This window comes from Acanthochromis polyacanthus, chromosome 2 (assembly GCF_021347895.1).
Source record: "Acanthochromis polyacanthus isolate Apoly-LR-REF ecotype Palm Island chromosome 2, KAUST_Apoly_ChrSc, whole genome shotgun sequence".
NCBI lineage: Eukaryota > Metazoa > Chordata > Actinopteri > Pomacentridae > Acanthochromis > Acanthochromis polyacanthus.
In genome coordinates, this window is record NC_067114.1 from 2123425 (window position 1) to 2145629 (window position 22205).

At 38.5% G+C, this 22205-nt stretch overlaps 2 protein-coding genes across 5 annotated transcripts in view; one reads left to right on the forward strand and one right to left on the reverse strand.

The window, feature by feature from the left end:
• The window catches only part of coro2ba (coronin, actin binding protein, 2Ba), a 78632-nt gene extending 72467 nt beyond the window's left edge, over window positions 1-6165 (forward strand). For all 3 annotated transcript variants that reach the window (XM_051936737.1, XM_051936733.1, XM_051936738.1), the window contains exon 12: window positions 995-6165. In XM_051936737.1, coding sequence (XP_051792697.1) covers window positions 995-1129 — 135 coding nt within the window. In that variant the 3' untranslated portion in view covers window positions 1130-6165. The remainder of the gene's footprint in view (window positions 1-994) is intronic.
• anp32a (acidic (leucine-rich) nuclear phosphoprotein 32 family, member A) lies at window positions 5960-15881 on the reverse strand. 2 transcript variants are annotated; one of them, XM_051936999.1, is made up of 7 exons: window positions 15701-15881; window positions 11489-11638; window positions 11281-11403; window positions 10998-11196; window positions 9409-9524; window positions 9277-9331; window positions 5960-7227 (listed from the first exon to the last, which is right to left on the reverse strand). In XM_051936999.1, exons 1-7 carry the CDS (start codon window positions 15752-15754, stop codon window positions 7163-7165), a joined length of 762 nt encoding a protein of 253 aa, XP_051792959.1. In that variant the 5' UTR covers window positions 15755-15881; the 3' UTR covers window positions 5960-7162. The 2 variants fall into 2 exon arrangements, with proteins under 2 accessions (XP_051792959.1, XP_022045731.1); XM_022190039.2 differs by having other exon boundaries at window positions 5960-7230.
• Window positions 15882-22205: the final 6324 nt, after the last annotated feature.

Here is a 22205-nt window from a genome sequence, read left to right on the forward strand (position 1 = left end):
ACGACAAAAACGAGACAAAAATGAGACACAAAATGACAAAAACAAGACCCAAAATGACAAAAACGAGACAGAAAACAACAAAAACGAGACAGAAAACGACAAAAATGAGACACAAAATGACAAAAACAAGACCCAAAATGACAAAAATGAGACACAAAACGACAAAAATGAAACAATATGAGAAAAACAAGACCCAAAAATGACAAAAACAAGACGCAAAACGACAAAAACAAGAGACAAAATGACAAAAATGAGACACAAAATGACAAAAACGAGACACAAAATGACAAAAACAAGACACAAAACGACAAAAACAAGAGACAAAATGACAAAAATGAGACACAAAATGACAAAAATGAGACACAAAATGACAAAAACGAGACACAAAACGACAAAAACAAGACGCAAAACGACAAAAACAAGACACAAAGTAACAAAAACAAGACACAAAATAAAAACAAGAACCAAAATGAAAAAATGAGACACAAAATGTAAAATGCCATGTGGGCATGTTAACAAGGTGAAAAAAAAAAGAAAAATGAAGAGAACATACAAAAGAGTCATTAGATCAGTCGCAGAATTTGATAAAACATCAGATTAACTCAGCAGAAAAGAGAAATAGATAAGTAGATCAGGAGAAGAGCTACTTGATGGATATTAAAAGGAAAATTATTTGGTTGGAATTTTAGAGTTTATACTTGAATGTAACTGAAGCAGGAGTTGACAAAGCAGCCTCACCTCAAGGTTCGTTTTCTATCTGCAGCAGGCTTTACTCAGAATATTAACAGTCCAGTGTGATGCTATCTCGAAACGATAAGAAATGGACTCTGAGATCAGGTTGTTTTGTCAGGTTCCAGTCTGTTGTGTAGGTCAGAGCAGTGAGTCACTCCACTAATGTCCTCTGGCCTTCTCTCTAGCTTTCCTCCATGAGTCAAAGCATCGGTACATGAACCTTCTTGCATGTGTGCTTCTTCTTCTTCTTTCCTCTGCGTAGCTCCTGCGGATGTTTTTCCGGCAGCAGGATGAGCTGCGGCGGCTGAAGGAGGAGCTGACCACCAAGGATGTGCGAATACGCCAGCTGGAGCTGGAGCTCAACAACCTGAAGAACGTTAGTCCCAACAACGTCTGACCTTGGAGCCTCCCGGACTGGCAAAGCTGCCCCCAACTCAGACCTCCGACAAGCTCCTGAGACTCCGCCCTGCATTTTTGATATATGTCATTATATCATAAGTTCATTCCTGCTGCCCCACATAGTGCTCATGGTAACATGGAAACTGGGATAAAGTGTTGACTGATGCAATTTACTGGACTATTGTAGTAGTGATCAGAAATCAGTCCCTCCAGGATTCCGTGGAGTTTTTCCAGATTGTTGCGCCCCTAAAACTCTTGAATTCGCGGCAGCTTTTCTAAAAAATTGCGATGCAAGTTGTGATGTTTTAAGCGTATTTGTTGCGATGAAATCACAGGAGACATTTGCTAAAAGCTTTTAGAACATGTTTTAACATTTTAATTGATTATATTTACTCCTCCAACCAGAGCTGATGCGAGAACGTTCTTCCTACGCCTCCTTTTAGTCGTAGCAGCTCCAGGAGAAACCAGCCAGACTTCTCTGGAAGACGTTTACTGGATGAGTTTAGCAGCAACGGGCACCATGACAGAGACTTCTGTGGTCATTAATGACCTCCAAGCAGCACTAATTTCCACAATAACCAGAGTGTTTTTATTGCAGGATGACAGATTTAACCAAGCATCTGTGGATGGTTCCTAATTCACGATTGATTCTTTAATTCTTGTATCCAATTCCTTGCTACATCCACGATAAAACTAAAACCAGTCCCTCCAGGATTTCGCAGGCATTTTTCCAGATCGTTGCATCTCTGCGATGTTTTAAGCGTATTTGTTGTGATGAAATCCTGGGAGACAGTTGCTAAAAAGTTGCATTTTGTTCAGCTTTTAGAACATGTTTAAACATTTTAATTGACAGTATTTATTCCTCCAACCAGAGCTGATGCGAGAACGTTCTTCCTACACCACCTTTTAACGTCTTCCAGAGAAATCCGGCTGGTTTCTTCTGAAGCTCCTACGATCACCAGGACTAATTCTTTAACACGCTCCAACCCATTTCCACAAGCGGGCACACCATGGCGGGAACTTATCAGCAGCAGCTGATTTAACATGAAGTGGTTGGTAGATTCAAGGCACAGGCGTCTGTTCTGCACGTGTACATTATGTACGGGTACCAAATCGCGTGACCTAAATATGTAGCGGGCGGTGGGAATTGATGGGACTCAGGAACACCCCCACAATTCAATCAATTATGTCTTGCATCATTTCCGATAATTCTGCAGCGGTGGATTCGTAGCGTTCACTTGTTGTCATGGTTACCGTGCCGCTACCTCAGAGGGAAATCTTTAAAAAGTCCCTGCATCCAGACTATAAGCCGCATCACTGCCAAAATCTAAACACTCGATCCTGACCTTCCCTGAAAATTGCATCCAAATCCGTTGGTCTGTTTTTGGGTAATGTTGTTGACAGAATGATTCTTGTACGCTGATCGTCACATAACTCTGCCGTGTTTCTTGGCGGAATAATGAATCCAACTTCCCTTCATCCTTTTAGAGCTCCAACAGATCTGGATCAACAGCTTCCATCACGGTGATCTGTCTGGTTTGTTTCCGCTCCTTTCAGACGTTCTCCTGATATGTTTGGAGGTAGAAAAGTGTTTGTCAGTCGATGGTTTTCGTTTGTTTTCCACCACAGCATTTCACAGGTGTAAAACAGTTTAGCTCTGCTTTGGTGAAGAACATCAGGGAATTGTTTTTCACGTCTTTAGCAGTAGTTTTTGTTGGTAAATGAGAGACATTAGAATGGGACATGTCTGCATTTTCAGACCATAAACCAGGAAGTGAATTCAGTGACGTACGTGCGTTATGCTGGGGACTGCTGTGATTGGTGGAACTCACGGGAGGCGGGACAAATTTGCGGAAACGTTGCGGTGATTGGACAAAATTGCAAGATTGCACAGAATTAATGGAGATTGGTTAAATTTGTGTTAATTGTTGATATTGAAACATCACAAACACCTGGAGGGACTGATAAGTGATGAAGGGGAGACAGTTCACATTCAGCTCATACATTCAACTGATCCAGTCAGTTTGGGTATTTTCTGTTTTTATAAATGAGTGTTAGGACTGAATATTTTCCACCGCACCGCCTCGGTATTCTTCTCACCATGCCTGCCCTGTTGTCCTCGTGGCAATGCCTTGATCACCGTGCAAAAAAAAAAAAAAACTACAGTTCCCATTCCAAACCACCCACGAATCCTCATCCAGGTTCAAACCGGAGGATGAAACAGACTATCACCGACTCCTCCTCTTCTTCTTCCCTAAGGCCTTAGACCCTGCTGAGCTGCAGCTTCATCTCCAAACGGCTGAAGAAGTAGTAGTCCTCTGACAGACCTGAAGAGTTCTGCTGAGGTGGATCCTGTTGTTTTTTCCCACAAAGCTGCTTATCCTGTAACTGCTTTCTTCACCTACAGATGTTGACTCTAAATCTGCTCCCTAACACCGACGCATAGCTCTCTTAATGCCGTCCAGGAGGGTGGATAGCTCACACTCTGTTCTTTATTTAAATAGTGGGAAAGCAGCAGGAGACGTGGATCCACGTGGACTTTATTGGCTGTTTCTGGTTTTTAGGGCTAATTTTGAGGATTGGGGGGGTAATGTATATTTGCTTCTATTTATTTGTCACATCTTACCTTTTTAGCTAATAACATGTATATTTGTTAATCCCACTGTTTTTGTACGACGTGGCTGCGCAAGTAATGATTGTGATGCTTGATAGATTTCTGCTGAATGTCTCCGGTTGAAATGGTGCGAGACGTGTTGTGTGAAACGGCACCTTAAACGGTATTTAGTTCTTCGACTCCAACTGCATAACTTAAGATAAGTTATGAAGCTATATTCTTGCCTCTTCCTAACAGTGCAGACTGTATTAATAACCGTCCTTTTACATTTAAACTTAAGTATATTACTCCTACTGAGACGTGTTTGCCTGTAGATGTGTAATTTTGCTCTTTAAGACTTCAGGTCATCCGCCTCTCCTCCACTTGTACCATCAACAGATTTTAGGCTAAATTGTAGTTTAAATGCCTCAATTTCACCTCCAGATATTGTTTTCCGTCGGTGTTACATTGTAAGAGAAATGGGTACTGTATTAGCGTTGGATTGGCTCCGATGTAACGTCCAGGTTCACGAAGGATTCTGCTTAAATGCCATTTTCAGTTATAATTTGAAAGTAGAAAGTAAGTTAAGGATTAAAGGTCACAAGTCTTCTCTGCTCACAACACAGCGGGGACATAAAGGGTCAGAAGCTTGAAAATAAAAGCACAGGGACCCTTGAGAAGCAGACTTGAACTAGCGACAGGCTAATGCTAAATGTGTGTGTTTCTTGCAGGGAAAGTAAAAGGCTGCAGTGAAAGTAGAAAGAGAGAAAAGGGATCTTCCAGACTGACAGGGCTTCTCATTTAGATGAACCGAGGACTAAAATCAACCACTTAGCTGTTCTCGTTTGAGAAGGTAGGATAACAAGGCAGAAATGTGCTTTTAAAGTGTCTTTTTGTACAGCTGCTAAACGGCATTTTGACTTTGAAAAACTGGCAGAACCTCAAAGTTTGATAGTGTTGAACTGGAATTTTTGGGAATTTGAGTAAAACCTGGCTTCAATTTGTATTCTAAGCTAAGAGTTTACGTCTCAAGTCTTGTGAAAATGCGTCATCGAAATGAATAATCGAAACCTGGAATTCTGTACATCAGGGGTGTCAAACTATTTAGTCCAGGTTCCACATTCAGCCCAGTTTAATCTCCAGTAAAATCACAGCATAACAATCTATAAATAACCACAACTCCACACCTTTCCCTTTGTTTTAGAGCAAAAAGAGTGTGCTCTGAAAATGTTTACAAAACATCATCAACAACCTGAAATTTCTGAAGAAAAATAAGTTCAATTTCATCAACATTCAGCCTCAGTTTATCATTTCCACATTACAACTTCCAGATCACAGAGTGTCTACAAAGAAACACAACATTTAGTCACCTGGAATTTTACTTTATGATCACAATGACAAAAGTCAGACAAAAAAAACAACAAAAACTTGACAAAATATTACAAAAACGAGCCAAAAAAACGACATAAAAGACAAATGATGCAAACGAACCAAAAAGGAAACAAAATGACAAAAATGAGAAACAGAAAATGACAAAAACAAGAGACAAGCAACAGTCAGACAAGAAAAGACAAAAATAAGAGACAGATATAGCCGAGCTGCTGCGTGGCAAAAATGGGACCCGAAATGACAAAAATGAGAAAAAAAAATGAGAAAATGAGACACGAAATGACAAAAATGAGACAAAATTAGAAAAATGAGACACAAAATGACAAAAACAAGACACAAAATGAGAAAAACGAGACACAAAACAACAAAATGACAAAAATGAGACAAAATTAGAAAAATGAGACACAAAATGACAAAAACAAGACACAAAATGAGAAAAACAAGACACAAAACAACAAAATGACAAAAATGAGACTAAAAATGAGAAAAATGAGAGACAAAATGACAAAAATGAGAAAAAAAATTAGAAAAACGAGACATAAAATGACAAAACTAGACACAAAATGACAAAAACCAGACACAAAATGACAAACGAACAACCTCGTATTTTACTTTATGATCCAAACAACTTGTCATGGTCTAGAAATGATTTTAAATTTATAGTTTTACTCATTTACAATCTGCAGTTAATATCTTCTCTGTAATTTTTCCACTTTGAGGGCCGGATTGGATCCTCTGGAGGATCGCTTTTGGCCCACGGGCCTCATGTTTGACACCCCTGCTGTACACATTTCATCCTTTTGACTGAACCGTGTTGCTGTACAAGGACCACAAACTTCAAACACATATATAAAAGGGATTTATTGAAGTGAATGGGAGGGAGAAGAAACAAAAAGAAACAGAATTTGGCTGATGACAGTGGAATTAACATAGAGTGAAGAATCACTGAGGTAGGCCAATCTGACCGCTGCGTATAACTTGAGAAAACAACGTTCAAATAAATGACCGTTTTCCAGAGTTTACACTTTGAAACAATAAATTTTCAATGCACATGAAGTTGTAACCTCCATTTATATCGAGCACTTCCCTGCACGACCACCACCACGGATCCAAACGTCTCCACCTGATGCGTCACGGACAAAAAGAACACGGGAAAAGCAACGATGGCGTTCTCTCTATGGAAAGTTGATGCATACAAAGTCATGTTCAAATTCAAGAAATTTCACACTGCGTAAGTTTGTTTTTCTTTTAGATAAAGCAGCATACATATTTAATATCTTATTACAATTCATAGTTTCACCTCAGTTGTCTGTTCAATGTCTGCCGTCATCAAAGAGAATACAAAAAAATAGATTTGGTCATTATTTACAAGAACACGTAATTTCCGAACTATCAAAGCTGAGGGCTGGAGGAGGAGGAGCAGCTTTGACAAGGGCAGACATTTGTTTGCTATGATTTAAAAATATCACACTGTGCATGTTCGGACACAAGATTCACACCAGGACAGCAGAGTATTGGCATACTGGTGACACTACGAACACATAACTTAAAAAAAATCATGATTAAGAAAAAGTACGATGCAAAAAAAAAAAAAAACGAGTTCAAGACGAGTAGAGGACAGCCGTACATGAATCCAGTAGTTGACTTTAGAATGTATTAGACATGCACTCTTTTTGTTTGATTTTTCTCTTTTTCTTTTCAAGGGGAGGTCTTAAAATACATCAAAAACTGGTTTTACACAAACAGTGAGAAAACAGAAACATTTCTCAAAAAGGTTTGCTATTATTCCATTTTACAAAACTGGTGTCCACGAAGCCGGTAAAAGTGGACAGAAAAGACTAGAACACGGGAGCATCAAAGGTACAGAAATTTATCCTTTTTTTTTGTAGTTTTTCTTTCCTCCAGACAACCCCATCTACCTGACTGGCCGATAACAAAAAGCACTCCTACTGCAATATGAAACTGGGGGGGGGGAGTACATGGGGCTGTTGGGAAGTGACGGGGAGATACGAGTTTAAAACAGTTCACGAATTAGCTTAAAGAGGCTTCTCAATCGTCTTCATCATCCTCCCCTTCTTCATCCAGTTCCCTTTTCCTCTTCTGACCTCGCTCCTCTTCTGGAACATAAAGAGTCACGTTAAAAATAATAACTTTATTAGTATGGCACCTTCAAGAAGAACATTCACAGGAAGAACATAAAAAAGACAAAACTGTCCAGAATGGATCGCTGATTAAACGCTGGTTAAAAGGACGACATCACACGAGGAGGTAAAGAGAGAAGCTGAAGAGAAAATAAAAGATAGACATCGAGAAGCCACAATACTGGAGATGTGATGTCATCTGTTAAAACAGTAAGAAAACGAGCTGCTGCGTGGCAAAAATGGGACACGAAATGACAAAAACGAGACAAAAAATGAGAAAAACGAGACAAAAAAATGGGGAAAAACGAGACACAAAATGACAAAAACCAGACACAAAAATGAGACAAAATGACAAGAACCACACACAACAATGAGACACAAAACAACAAAAATGAGACACAGAATGACAAAAATGAGACACGAAAATGAGAAGAAAAAAAAACAGACACAAAATGACAAAAATGAGACAAAATGACAAAAATGAGACAAGATGACAAAAACCAGACACAAAATGACAAAAATGAGACAAAATGACAAAAATGAGACAAAAAAATAGAAAAAACAGACACAGAATGACAAAACTAGACACAAAATGACAAAAACCAGACACAAATCAGACAAAATGGCAAAAACTAGACATAAAATGACAAAAATGAAACACAAAATGATATTAATGAGACACAACATGACAAATGAGACAAGATCACAAAAATTAGACACAAAAATCTGACAGAAAAACGAGACACAAATGAGACAAAATGACAAAAACAAGACACAAAAATCAGACAAAATGACAAAAATGAAACACAAAATAACAAAAACAACATAAAATGAAAAAGTAGACAATAATAATAATAATTATCATTATTATAACAACTTTATTTATATAGCACCTTTTAGAAGTGCTTTGACAGGTAGCACATAAAAAAAGCTAAAATGTCCAGAATGGATAGCGAAGTTAAAGCTGGTTAAAAGGACGACATCACACAAAGAGGTTAAGAGAGAAGCTGAAGAGAAAATAAAAGATAGAAATACATGAAGATCAGGAGGTTAGAAAGAGGGACTACAAGCAGTGAACATTTTAAAGGGATAAAAAGACAGAGAGTGATAAAAGAGAACTTTACTTGAGTCTATAAAAGTGGGTTTTTAGAAGTGACTTTAAAGAAGTTACTGATTGGGTGAGTCTGGTCTCCTCAGGTAAGTCGTTCCTGAAGATCTAAGGCTGCTGTAAGGACGTACGGGGTTAACATGTCTAAATACACCTGGAGAGCTTAAAAAGTGATCAGTAAAACCTTAAAATCTATTCTAAAATGAACAGGGAGCCATGAAGAGAAGCCAGAATAGAGGAGATGTGATGTCGTCTGTTAAAACCAGTAAGAAGCCTTTAGCCTTTTTAGAGAGAAAAACACCAGAATCAAGCAAACAAATGCTAACTGGCTCCAAAAACACACTAATTTCACATTAACAGACAAGTTCACGTGGACTATTGGGATGTTCAGAATCAGTTTAAGCAGGTTTTAAGTGTTTGTGTGTTCAGAAAACCACCTTTACGGCAATCTGAAAGCACAGAAAAAGGAAGCTGCAGCTGGAAAACATTACAGCTAACGGTGGAAACGGTCCAGGACTCACTTCAGAAGGCCAAAAGTAATGACAGAAATTTTGGAAAAAGTTTAATTGGCAGTCGTGGATCATTTCCTGTTGGTGCGGGAATAGCTTTCCTCTGAAACCTTTTATTTTTCTTCAGTTTTGTTTGCATCGTGCACGCTAACACACACACACCCAGGATATGTGTTTATATGAACCACAGTAAAAATTCTGCAGCTGGTTTTCCGCTTTTTGGTGGAAACATGCAAAGAAAAAATGCACACAAACCTGCATATAAACACGGTAAAATTAAAATATTCAGCGTATAATGAGCCCTCAGGGATACAGACGATGTATTTTGGTGAGTAATACGACATTTCTGCAGATTTTGTTGTCTAAAAACTGCAAATAAAACGATAAATGACGCTTTCTGCTCACCTTCATCGTCCTCATCGTCGACCTCTCTGTCATTCAAGTCTTCCTCCTCTTCCTCCTTCATTAGAAAGACAAAATGAACTTATGTTCTGTTCCACGATTACACAACACAACTCTAATCTTTTCTCGTCCCACCTCTCCGCTGAGATCCTCCTCTTCCTCCTCCTCATTCTCCTCTTCATCCTCCTCTCCTTCCTCCTCTTCCTCGTCTCCCGGTGCTGCGTCTTCGTCGTAGTCCTCCTCGTCTACATCTGAGAAAAACCGGTTCATCATCAGTTCAAACGTGTAACCTTAAAAGCAGATGCTAGACCAGGGGTGTCAAACATGAGGCCCGTGGTCCAAAAGTGGTCCTCCAGAGGGTCCAATCCGGCCCTCAAAGTGGGATAATTACAGAGAAGACATTAACTGCAGATTGTAAATTAGTAAAACTGTAAATTTAAAATCATTTCTAGACCATGACAAGTTGTTTGGATCAGAAAGTAAAATACTAGATTGTTCTTTTGTCATTTTGTGTCTCATTTTTGTAATATTTTGTCTTGTTTTTGTTGTTTTTTTGGCCTTTTTTTGTCTGATTTTGATTCTTGTTTTTGTCATGTTGTGTTTTGTCTGGCTTGAGTTGTTTGTCCATTTTTTGTAGTTTAGTTTCTCACTTTTGTAATTTTTTGTCTCGTTTGTGTCATTTGTCAAATTTTTTGGTCATTTTGTTTTCGTTTTTGTCTCTTTGTGTCTCACTTTTGTAATATTTTGTTTAGTTTTTTGGCCTGAAGTTTGTCGTCTGTCTCATGTGTTTGTCATTTTGTTTCTTATTTTTCCCTTTTTGTGTTGCCTTTTTGTCTCGATTGTGTTTTTTTGTCTCATTTTTGTAATATTTTGTGTTTTGCTTTATTCGTTTTGTGTTTTTTTTGTCTCGTTTGTGTCTATTGTTTTTGCCGTTTTGTGTCTGGCTTTTGTTGTTTTTGATCTTGTTTGTGTCAATTGTGTAATTTTTTTCTCTTGCTTTTTCGTTTGTCCATTTTTTTGTCTTTTCGTTGTTTTGTTTCGTGTCGTTTGTCTAATTTTTTTGTCGTTTTGTGTTTCGCTTTATGGGTTGTTTTTGTCTCGTTTTTGTCTGGCTCGTCCGTTTTTTTATCGCTTTGTCTCACGTTTGTAATATTTTGTCGTTTTGTTTCTCATTTCTGCTGCTTTGTGTTGCCTTTTTGTCTCGATCGTGTTTTTGGTCTTATTTTTGTAATATTTTGTGTTTTCTTCATTCGTTGTTTTGTGCATCGTTTGTATCGGGGGTTTTTTGTCTCGTTTGTGTCTATTTTTTTTGCCATTTTGTTTCTCGGTTTTGTCGTTTTTGTTGTTGGTTGTGATATTTGTGTCATTTTTTGTCTCGTTTTTTCGTTTGTCCATTTTTTGTCGCTTTGCAACTTTTTTGTCTAATTTTTGTCTTTTTGTTTCATGTCTTTTGTCTCTTTTTTTGTCGTTTCGTGTCTTGTTTTTGTCATATATTTATGTGAATGATAAAGTGAGGCATAATGTTGCTGAAATTGAACTTATTTTTCTTAAGAAATTTCAGGTGGTTTATGTTGTTTTGTAAAAAGATAATTGCTTAAAGTTGAACATTTCTAGGCTCTACTTTTTGCACTAAAACAAGGAAAACATTTGGAGTTGTGGTTATTTATAGGTTATTATGGTTTCAACACCCCTGTGCTGGACAGACGAGGCTCCTCCAGACCTACCGTCTTCATCGTCCTCGTCATCATCCAGACCCTCGGCGTAAACCTCGGCGTCTGAATCCGGCGCCTCTTTGTCGTCTTTGTCGTAGCCGTCCAGGTACGTGAGCTGGGGTAAAAGCTTGAACACGTTGTCTCTGTATTCGTTCAGGTTCGTCACTTCACAGTTGAACAGATCTAAGCTCTTCAGGGTCCCCAGTTCTTTCTGTCGGGAGACAAATCCAGGTTTGATCAACAAATCTGCTACTCAGGTTTGTCCTTTTAAAACGTACTGTGGGCTGCTACGTACCAGCGGTCCTATTGTGCTGAGGTCTTTAATCTTGTTGCCGCTGAGGTTGAGGTGTGTGAGGTTGGGGCATTTATCCGCCAGAACTTCCAACCCTCCTGAGATCCGGTTATCGCTGAGTTCAAGCTGTGGATGAATTAAACAAATAAAAATGTGCAAAAACCCCAATAAAGAATATGGAATTGTTGCGTATGGAAGAAAAGACGCCCACCTTTTTGAGTTTATTTAGCTTCGGCAAGTGGGCAACCGTCGTCAGACCGACGTTGATTGTGCTTAGAAACTCCAACTCCTCAAACTCGTCCGTCAGACCCTCGATCTTCCCTTCGTTCGAGCGACAGTTGTCTAGCACAAGTTCTTTGACCTGCAGAACGAACCGACAGAACTGATCAGCATTTATCAACATAAAAAAGTCAAACACAGGAAGGGAAAGATGTAAAACCTGTCTGGATAGAAGCAGTTTTGTGGTCATGTCTGACGTCCTCTAGCTGAAGATGACTTCAGAATAAATCCACTGCAGAAATGTTCAGAACTGTTTGACACAATAAACCTATTTGGTTTCAGCTTTTTGAGAAGCTCCGTTCAGCTACTTTTCCCGTCGAGGTTTCTTATTTTTAGAGTTAAATAAAGTGTTCATTTCTGGAAGAAAAAAAAAGTCGATGTAAGATGATTTAATTTAACCTTAAAACCGTATTGACAGGAAAAGTGGAAATGTTCAGCACTTTTCTCTCCCACTCAGAGGAAGATATTGGACAGCTACCACGCTGCAATCATTTGACTGCTGAAGATTTTTCAGAAAAATTATAAATATGATCCAATACTAAACTGCTTAACAGCCCAAGTTGACTAAAGACGTCATTTTAACACCGCTGCATGTGTCAACTACACGACTAACAGTCCAATATGTGACACCCCTATATTTAAAAATATAAATCACTTTTATTTTTGATATTTCTATGAAATAACAATATCATATTAAGCAGGCTAAACTGTAAAGAAACACTTTTATTGTGTTGTTTTGCTGATAGGATTCACAGACTGCTTAAAAGCTCCCCTGAATAATAATAAAAAAAGACAGAATAGAAGATGTTGTCCTCTCTAAAAGGGCAATAAAATGTTGTGTGTTGGTGCTACAGCTGAACAATTAATAGAAATATCATCAATGCACGGCCACGTTTAACGTCCACACTGCAGGAGCTGCAAACGTCACAAATGCAGGTTGAATGTGTCTCAGCGTACCGTTACCGGACTAAAATTAGATTCTCCACACATCAGGGAAAAGCTTCAGAAATGTTTGATTGTTTTCAGTGGAAAAGAAAACTTTAAATATCTGTTAGAATCATCTCAGTATCAGTTTGTTGCGTATCGTCCAGTTGGTGCCATGTTTTACAGTCAACACAGTAATTCCAGTTTCGTGCCAAAAAGTGTTTTTCTGCCAAAAACTGAAGCTGTAACGGCCAGTTTACAGAACATCTGCAGCTGCTTTTATCAGGATCTAACAGACATGACGAGCAAATACACAAAACTTTGGGTCTGTTTGGAGCAAAACAGTTTTTTGTGATTTTTTTTTTCTTGTAACTGAATAATTCTGACTTTTTGTTTGCAGTTTATACAGAAATTAAGCACGGAAATTAGGATTAAATTAGGTAATACGGTATTACTGTCTGGTTCATCTAATATCCTGGTAATTAACATGATTTAAGGTTGGATTTCTATACATAAGGTGTTAACTAAATACTTTTAAAGACAAACTGAAAACAGGATATCCAGATGGCAGCAGAATAACCATTAAGATAAAGTTAAAACAAATGCGAAATGTCAATATTAAAGTCACTGCACATCCAAAGCAGCAGCACCAAAGTGGAGAAATTAGCAAGTTCAAATATTAAATTAAAACCCTACAATATTATTTACTGTGTAAACTTACCGGAGTGGAGAGATTAAGATGCTACAACATTATATAAAATAAAGATTAACCAAACTACTACTGAGAAAAGTGGAATTTAAATATCAGTGATGATAAAGTTAAACTACAGTCAGAACTTCTGTCCTTGGTCCATCAATTCTAAACTAATTGTCAACAATCAAACTCAAGAATTCTAAATAATTTCTGCATTTTATCAAAGGTAAGATTTGCTAAGATGGAACTTTATTCATCCCAAAGGAAACTGTTAATAGGGAATAAATGCAGCTCCTAATAGAAAAGTGATCAGATATAAGTACGGTATAATGCTGAAATTAAAATCTAAGTAAGCTGCTGTAAGGCTATTTTATGTTTTTCTTTAAAAATATATATAAATAGGTCAACACTGGCAGAAGCTCCTGGAGGGGAATCAAACTTCAGAAGTCGCTTCAATCAATACAGACTTGTTTTTTATGCATAAAATTACATTATTATGATTAAAAAAAAAGTTACAGGAAAGCTAAAACTTTTCTACTAGGCTCATCAGTTTTAAATTGAACTTCAGAAGTCATTTCAATCAATACAAACTTTTTACTTATGCATGAAATTCTACCATTATGACAGCAAAGTCAGTGAAGTTTAAACTTGTCGGCCCATAATCAGTGAGTTTAAAAAAAAGAGAAAATAATTTTTTGATTTATATATATATATATATATATATATATACATACATACATATACATATATATATAGATGATAGATAGACATAATAGAAAATAATATTTAAAAAAATAAAACTGATGTATTTCGTTGCGAAGGTGGGTTATATAGGGACATACAAGATATTAGCTTGTGTTAATACAGTGCTAAAAAGGTAATGATGTACAATAATAATAATAATAACAATATATAATGTAATGTGGTAACATTGTGTCCTATTTGTAATAAATTAGATGATAAAAAAATGAAATCTGAAATTCAAAATACAGAAAGAAAATATTCTACGATGACCTATGACCTATAATCTATAAAAACAATTAAATGAAATCACATCAGTAACAGCTGGTACCACTTTAAAACAGGTAGAAAACTACATTTAATGACTCACTGGTCCTTTAAAGCCATTAATCAGAGCAGAGGTGTTATAATATATTAATAATCATATCTCAGGTCACAGGAGAAGCGGTCACCTTCTGACGCAGCACCTGAACGCTCTGCGCACTGATACTGACGCTGTTCTGCGGTCACAGGTGTGCACTGATCGGATCTTTCACCTCGGCCTCGGACGTGACTCAGCCAATCAGCGGCGAGCAGCGGGACTAGAATAAACAAAACACCTTCCGTCGGTACCGAGCCGCGTTTAACCGGCCGCAGATATCGCGATGCTCCATCCGCTGCGTAATTTCACCACATTTGGCCGCTTTTTAAAGAATCTCTCCGCGGTAACGGGAGGCTGAGGGTGTTTTTCTCCGCGGTAACGGGAGGCTGAGGGTGTTTTTCTCCGCGGTAACGGGAGGCTGAGGGTGTTGCGCGGCGCAGTGAGCGGCTACGAGTCGTGCACGGGGTCATCCGTGAGTAGGAGGGGCCGCTAAAGCCGCGCACATCGCTGCCAGGCAAACGTTTCATTGTCGGTGATGCCAAACGGTTCCCTCCGGTTGGACTCGGTGGCGCCTGTAGGCTTCTGTCACCGCGGAGGTAACCGAGAGTCGCCGCTCGGTGTCGAGTAGAAAAGGGCTTTCGGTGGGTTGCCTTTGTTTCTCGGTAAAATGGCGGCTTGTCCTAGTTCTGGAAAACTGGAGCAACAGCGCGGCGGTTTGTTTTCACCAGACCCTCCTGATGAAAAACGACCGGATAACGGGCGTGTTTGCGTCCAATGTCTGCGTGTTTTCGCCTCCCTCCCTCTCCCTCCCTCCACCTCCTCGTTCTCCTCCATCCCGGTGCTCTCCGGTGCTTTCTCCCCGGTGCGCACTGAGGCTCCGGGTCTTGGAGGGGCTGCCGGGGCTCGTCTGAACGAACCGACACACCGCTCCAAACCGGTCACTTTCCGAGCGAACCATCGGGGCGCAGCGTGCAGCTCGAACCGGGCCGGTGCTCCTTTACGCATCGCTGCTAATTCCTGACTTTGAGGATCCGCATCCCGAACCGCGCCAAGAGCTAAGCGTAAAAAAGCCCCAAAGCTGCAGAGTAGCGGCGCGCACACAACAATAACAACAACACCGAGGGGCTTTAAACGTGCAAAAGTTCCAAATATGGCTCCTGGTCCGGTTGTTTGTGTGTTTTTATGAAAGCTCGGCTGCATTTTCAAACTGCTCATCCTCAGACGTGAAGCAGGAGCCGCGGAAAAGTTGGAGCCGCAGCACCTGCCGGCTGGAAACACGACGGCGGAGCAACAATGTGACCCCACGGCCGCTCCTCTTTTAACTTCAGGAGGAAACTTTGTATCCGAGATCATCACACGAAATAATTCTCCATTAACGGAGAGCGGAGCGGCGGGAGGCGCAGAGCAGAGCGGGTCCAACTTACGTCTGACGGAGTGCGGTTCCGCAACTCCAGGTGAATCCGCTTCTTCATGTCCATCGTGGATGTGCGCGCCCTGCGACACGATACTCACTTTTTAATAATTACTGCAAATGCAAGTGGCAGCTCCGGAGCAGACTGCTGCTGTTCATTCAAACTTGATCCGCTCGGTGGGCGGGAGCTGCGCGCGCGATTGTCGTCACCGGCGGCCAATAGGAGGCGGCGCGCGGAGAGGGAACCGATTTACAGACGCACGGACCAATGAGTCCGCCCCGTTCAGCCTGGGTGGGGTTTTGTTGTCGAAGTTTGGTTGTTTGTTAACTTAAGTTTACATGAAATAGTAGCAGAGTAATGTTTGACACCGGAGGAGAAGCTGTGAGGGAACTGGAGGGAAATGTTTAACTGGAACTGACCCAGTTCACTGTCAGGACCTGATGGCTGTCCAGTGACAAGTTTTTATCAAATTTCATGTCTGAATATGCAAATTAGGTATTATTTTAGTGGGAAAATGCCATAATTTGCCTTAATTTACTCAGTGGATCCATACAGATTTAAATGAACCTGTCAGTTTATACTAAGTGCATGATTATTTTACTTTTTTCTGGAGAAATAAAAATTTAAATTTGATATTTGCTTTTAGTATCTATCTATCTAGAATAGAATAGAATAGAATGTAAACTTTATTGATCCTAACAAGGAAATTATTTGTACTAGCAGCATTTTACAACCCACAAACCTGCTGAACAACAGCACAGTAGTCTAAATATTGATCTAATAGTCATCTATCTATCTATCCATCCATCCATCTATCCATCTCTATCTATCGGAGTTCTCAGAGTCTGAGAAAAAAATCATTTTGAGAAAACAGCATATAAAAATATGTCATATAATTTAAATCTGATGACAAAAACAGCTAAAATGTATTCAGATAAACACCTAAATGTGCATTTTGGATGTTTTATTTCCATTAAACTGAAAGCAGACGTTATGGAAGCAAACATCTCCAAATGTCCGGTTTGTCTTGTGTATGAAACAATGTCTTTGCCTGTAGTGTCTGAAAACGTGCCATCTGTGCTCACTTATCACCCTGAAACCCCCTCATACATCGAAGCCTTGAGCTGTGAATTATGGGCAACTCATGGAGTCTTTATTCTGTATGTCGCAAAACGGCATGCAGATAATCCATTCGTCCAAATACTCACCAAATGAGAGCAAAAATAATGCAGATTTAACCCAGTATGGGACAAAAAAATAGACAAACGACACAAAACAAAACAAAAAGAGAAAAAAATGGACAAATGCAAGTGAGAAAAAAAACACAAAATGAAAAAACAGCAAATAAAGCAAAACACAAAATTACAAAAATAAGACAAAAACGAGAAACAAAATGACAAAAACAACAAAAGTCAGACAACAAACAAGACAAAATATTCCAAAAACGAGACACAAAACAACAAAAGAACAATGAACAATCTAGTATTTTACTTTAAATCAAATCAAGTCAAATCAAACTTTATTCATAGAGCACTTTTTATCTGAAGAATGTCGCACAAAGTGCTGTACATTTAAAGGGGAACTTCGTTTTTTTCAACCTGGGGTCTGTTTCCATATGTCATTTCATACATGTGAGTGATGGAGAAATGAATTTTCGACATAGCTCCAGTATTTAGCCAGGCAGGCAGCTTCGCAGCTCAGCTAGCAAAAAGTATGGGGCAACTTGCCCCCCCGCGTCAAAGTCCGCCCGAACATGCTTTTTTTCCCACACTGACCGGCTCGGATAGTCTCAACGAGTGTCCCACAACATACTAGAGATGAGAAGTGAACGAAAACCTCCACATTACCTGGCGATCGCTCTTTGTTGTGGTCTGTATCCAAATCTCAGGACGCTAGAAAGCAAATCTCGTTCTGAAATCGCGCGATAGCTATATATATATAGCTATCGCAAGTATAGCCAGCACCTGAACACACACACACACACACACACACACTTTCACCACTGAGAATGATTATTAGTTTGATTAAAACAACTTGTCATGGTCTAGAAATGATTTTAAATTTATAGTTTTACTAATTTACAATCTGCAGTTAATGTCTTCTCTGTAATTTTTCCACTTTGAGGACCGGATTGGACCCTCTGGAGGACCACTTTTGGCCCGTGAGCCGATTTAATGTATAAAAACCTTATAACCTGTTTCCTCAGTGGGTTTTTTCTCAATAACAACAAAAAAAAATTGCATCATTTGAGACTTTAATAGAAAAGGTGCCTTCTTGTTGAAAGTTTTACAAATCAACCAAGTGGAATAAAAATCCCTAAAATCCAGATTCTGGAATGGAGATCTGTTGACTCCACCTTTGAACAACATCCAACATATTACTGATTCTTAATTCATAAAAGAATCTCCACCAAACATATGAGCCCATATGTGTGCAGACTAGAACCAACAAAGTAACTGAATATTAAAATAAGACTATAAAACTGTAGCTTCATGTTCAAAAATCAGATTGTTCCTCATCACACGTGTGACATCGAGCATTTTTCTTCTTCCTCTGAGCACAGATTCATCAGCGTGTTGAAGTGGATCGATGCCGTAATAATGCAGCCATTTCTCACATATCTTAAACGTTGATTTTAAACAGAATAAACCATTTCAAACTAATAAGAAACCAGTGGAGCGATCATTCATTTGTGCCATCAGACCCACAGTAGAGTTCAGTCTGAGGCTGTGCAGAGCTTCTCCACAAGGTGGAAGCAAAGACAAGGAGCATCTTTAGGATGTTTAAAAGTTGAACTCTGGCTGAAAGTTTTCCAGAGTATGAGACTTCCTAGCATGATGTGCTGAAGGATCAGTGGAACAATGGAGCCGGCAACCTTTTCCAAGTAAAATAAAGCCTAATATGAACAGAAAATAATGACAAATATTCACTGAGGTGGAGCTTTAGTCATCCAGACATAAAATAAATGCCACCGGCTGTCAGGAGGGAGGCGTGCCTTGTCCATCTAACTGGTGTGTGATAAATAATGTGCAGGCTGATGATAAGCGGTAACTGCCAGTAACGGCGTTATTTCCCTCCCTAGTCTCGGAAACATTCGTCTTTTCCTCCTCCCAGAACCAAACATTAACTCCCTGCTTCAGTCCATTAGTGTCAAACAAGCTGCCGTACAGAAGCAGCACCAGGCGTCCTGCTTAATGAAGCTCATCTTAACTACAGGCAGCAGCAGCAGCCACTTCACCGTTTAATCTATTATTAATCTGGAATAAATGCAAAGTAGTCATAACATATGGCTCCGTCTGCTTCAGCAACACAATCAAAGTCTGTGAACACACACTGAGATGTAATCAGTTTAATTACAAAATACACACGACAGTTTAAAATCCAGGTATGTTCTCATAATAATGCCACTAAGAGACTCAAAACAACATCAGAGACAAGCAAAACAAACCTGAAAGAAAAATAAAACGACCCCTAAGGGATTTGAAATGATCAAAAAGGATATAAAAGGACAGCAAAGAGAAATAAAATGACCATAAAGAGACATAAAATACCCACAAAGAGATGATAAATTGACCACAACGTTCGATACAACCCAAAAGAAACACAAAACAACCACAAAGAAACATAGAAAGACCACTAAGTGACAGAAAATGACAACAAGGAGATGTACAAAACCAAAAAACAATAGCTCAAAAAGACATCAAATGAGATCAGAATAATTAGAATAACTGCAAAGAGATGCATAATGATCATGAAGAGATATAAAGTGACCACAAAGACATGAAATACAACCATAAAGAGATGTAAAATATCCACCAAGAAACATAAAATGACCACAAGGGTGCGCAAAATTTCTACAAAGGTACGCACTACCAAAAAGAATCATAAAATGACAACAAATGTGTATAAAGGCACATAAAATATCCACAAAAAGACATTAAATAACCACAGAGACGTACAAACTGACATACAATGATCATAAAGGGACTCAGAATGTCCATGAAGAGACATAAAATGACAAGAAGGACAGGTAAAATAACTAGAAAGACATGTACAATGATCACAGAGGCAATAAAATTACCAACAAAAGACATGAAAGTATAATGAAAAGACATAAAATGACCACAAAGAGAAGTGAAATGACTGTAACAGGACATACAACCCCAAAGAACCATAAACTGACCACAAAGAGACATAATATGACAACAAAGACATATTCAATAAGCACAAAGAGATGTAAAATTATCAGAAACAGACATAAAATGGCCACAAAAAGACATAAAATAATCACAGATACACAAAAAACCCTCAAAGGGACATAAAAAAGGGTCACAGAATGTCCATGAAGAGACATAAAGTAACAACAAAGATATAAAATAACCACAAAGACATGCAAAGTTATCATCAAGAGATAAATAATCATCATAAAGGGACATAAAATGTCCACAAAAAACATAAAATAATCAAAGAGACATAAAATGGCCTCAGACATAATATGATCATAAATGGACATAAAATGACCACTTAGAGGTGCAAAATTATCATTAATGCCTTTAAAATGTCCACAATGAGACAGAAAATGATCATAGATACGTAAAACGACAACAAAGACACGTTGAATAACCACCAAGAGACATAAAATGACCGTAAAGTTACATAAAGTGTTAACAAAGGCACAAAATGGTCACAAAGAGAAGCTAAACATCTGCAGAGTGACACAGACTGAATACAGGATGCACTTTCTGTCATGGTTTCACTACAGTCTGAAATCAAACAGACATTTAAATTGATTAAATATAGTAGGTAACCTTAAAAATACACCACCACACCACAACAAATAATGTTTGGTTAATGCAATGCTCTTTATTAAAATGTTTATTTTGATGAAGACTACAGCAGGTCACATGACCACAGGTTAGTTAATGAGCTCACCTGTGGAATTATGGGTCAAACTATACGGCTAAAGGGGAGGAAGCTAACAATGCTACAGAGGAAAAACAGTCCTTAAAAAACCTCATTCTGCTCCGTCAAAGAGGCTCACACGGTAATTTGTGACTTTTTAACTTTTATCTGTCTCACATTTGTGTTAATTATTTGTCCAGGTCCGTTTTTGTGGACGGTTTGATGCGTTTGTTGTTGCCAGTTAACATATATGGACCCGTCTATCAACTGGAACTAGCTTGAGAGCGAGCTCATTGGGTCTGTCTAATTACACACACTTTTAAAAACAACTGCTTTGAAACCTTTGCTGTATGTGCTTTTAATTTTTGGTAGTTTTCGCGTTGTGTGCTGACAAGAGAGGAAAGCAAATGTTTAAAAGACATCTGTATTTAAGTATTTATTTACAAAATAAAGTGGATTTATTTACAAAATAAAGTGGATTTATTTACAAAATAAATAGGCAGCAACGACAATGAGGCACAAAACAGACCGAACATATCTCATCCAATGTCTTTGGAAACGTTGGTATCTTTTAATGGCATTAAAAATATTTTCACACACACTGAACAAAATGTTTAAAAACAGGAGTTCATTGTGACAGAGCCACTGTGGAATTAAATGAGTTGTTATTGATTATTGATTCCGCCACTAGAGGGAAGCAAATTCCTTTTTTCCACTGCATGAATGAACGTTTCTTAGATGTTACTCTGGAATGTTTTTTTTTTTTTTTAAACAACAACGTTTTTATACTTTGAAAAGCAAGAAAATATTAAATCAAGTGTTGATTATTTGTAAAGGTAAAAACATAACCTATATATTGTCAGAGAAGTTTTCTGAAAGACACACAGTCACCAAAGCCAAAGCAGAGTTTCTTTAATTAGTCGTACATCTTCTAGAGCTAATACTTCTTTTATCTCTGTGTTTTTCTGTTTCCTGCAAACGTCCACGTTAATTTACCATTGAATCTATATTCATTTTTCCACGTTTTAAGATGTTGTGTTGATTTTGAATTGATTTTATTCGTGTATTTTGGCATCCGCAGTGAGTTTACTCTCAGAAGATCCCGTTGTTTTATTGTCTCAGTCCTCAACAATTTCAGACAGTGCTGTTTGTGGTGGTTTATAGTCCTTCCACACTTCTGAGTCATACTTTATAGTCCTTGCAGACTCTTCCTCTTAAAATTTAGGTGTTTATTTATAGTCCTGCCAGACTTGGTAGTTTATAGTCCTTCCCTTACGCTGTAAGGGCCCGAATACGAGCCCGCTGAAGTTTATCTGCAAAAGCATTTTAGCTGCAAACGCGATGATAGAAACACTATACATCCATGGAAAGCTTAGATTCTCATGAATCCACCGGTATAAACCACTTTCAGATGTGATTACCACAGCGGGTAATATAAACACATTTATCCAACAAACAACAAAACATTTAAAGGGCAGACCTCACCTTTGGACGCTATTTTACTGGTCAAAGATGAAAATAATCCACAAAAAACGGCCATAATCCAAGAGTAGGCATCCAGACAATACTATCAAGTATCATATTTTGTCCAAAACATGTCTAGAAATAAGTAAAT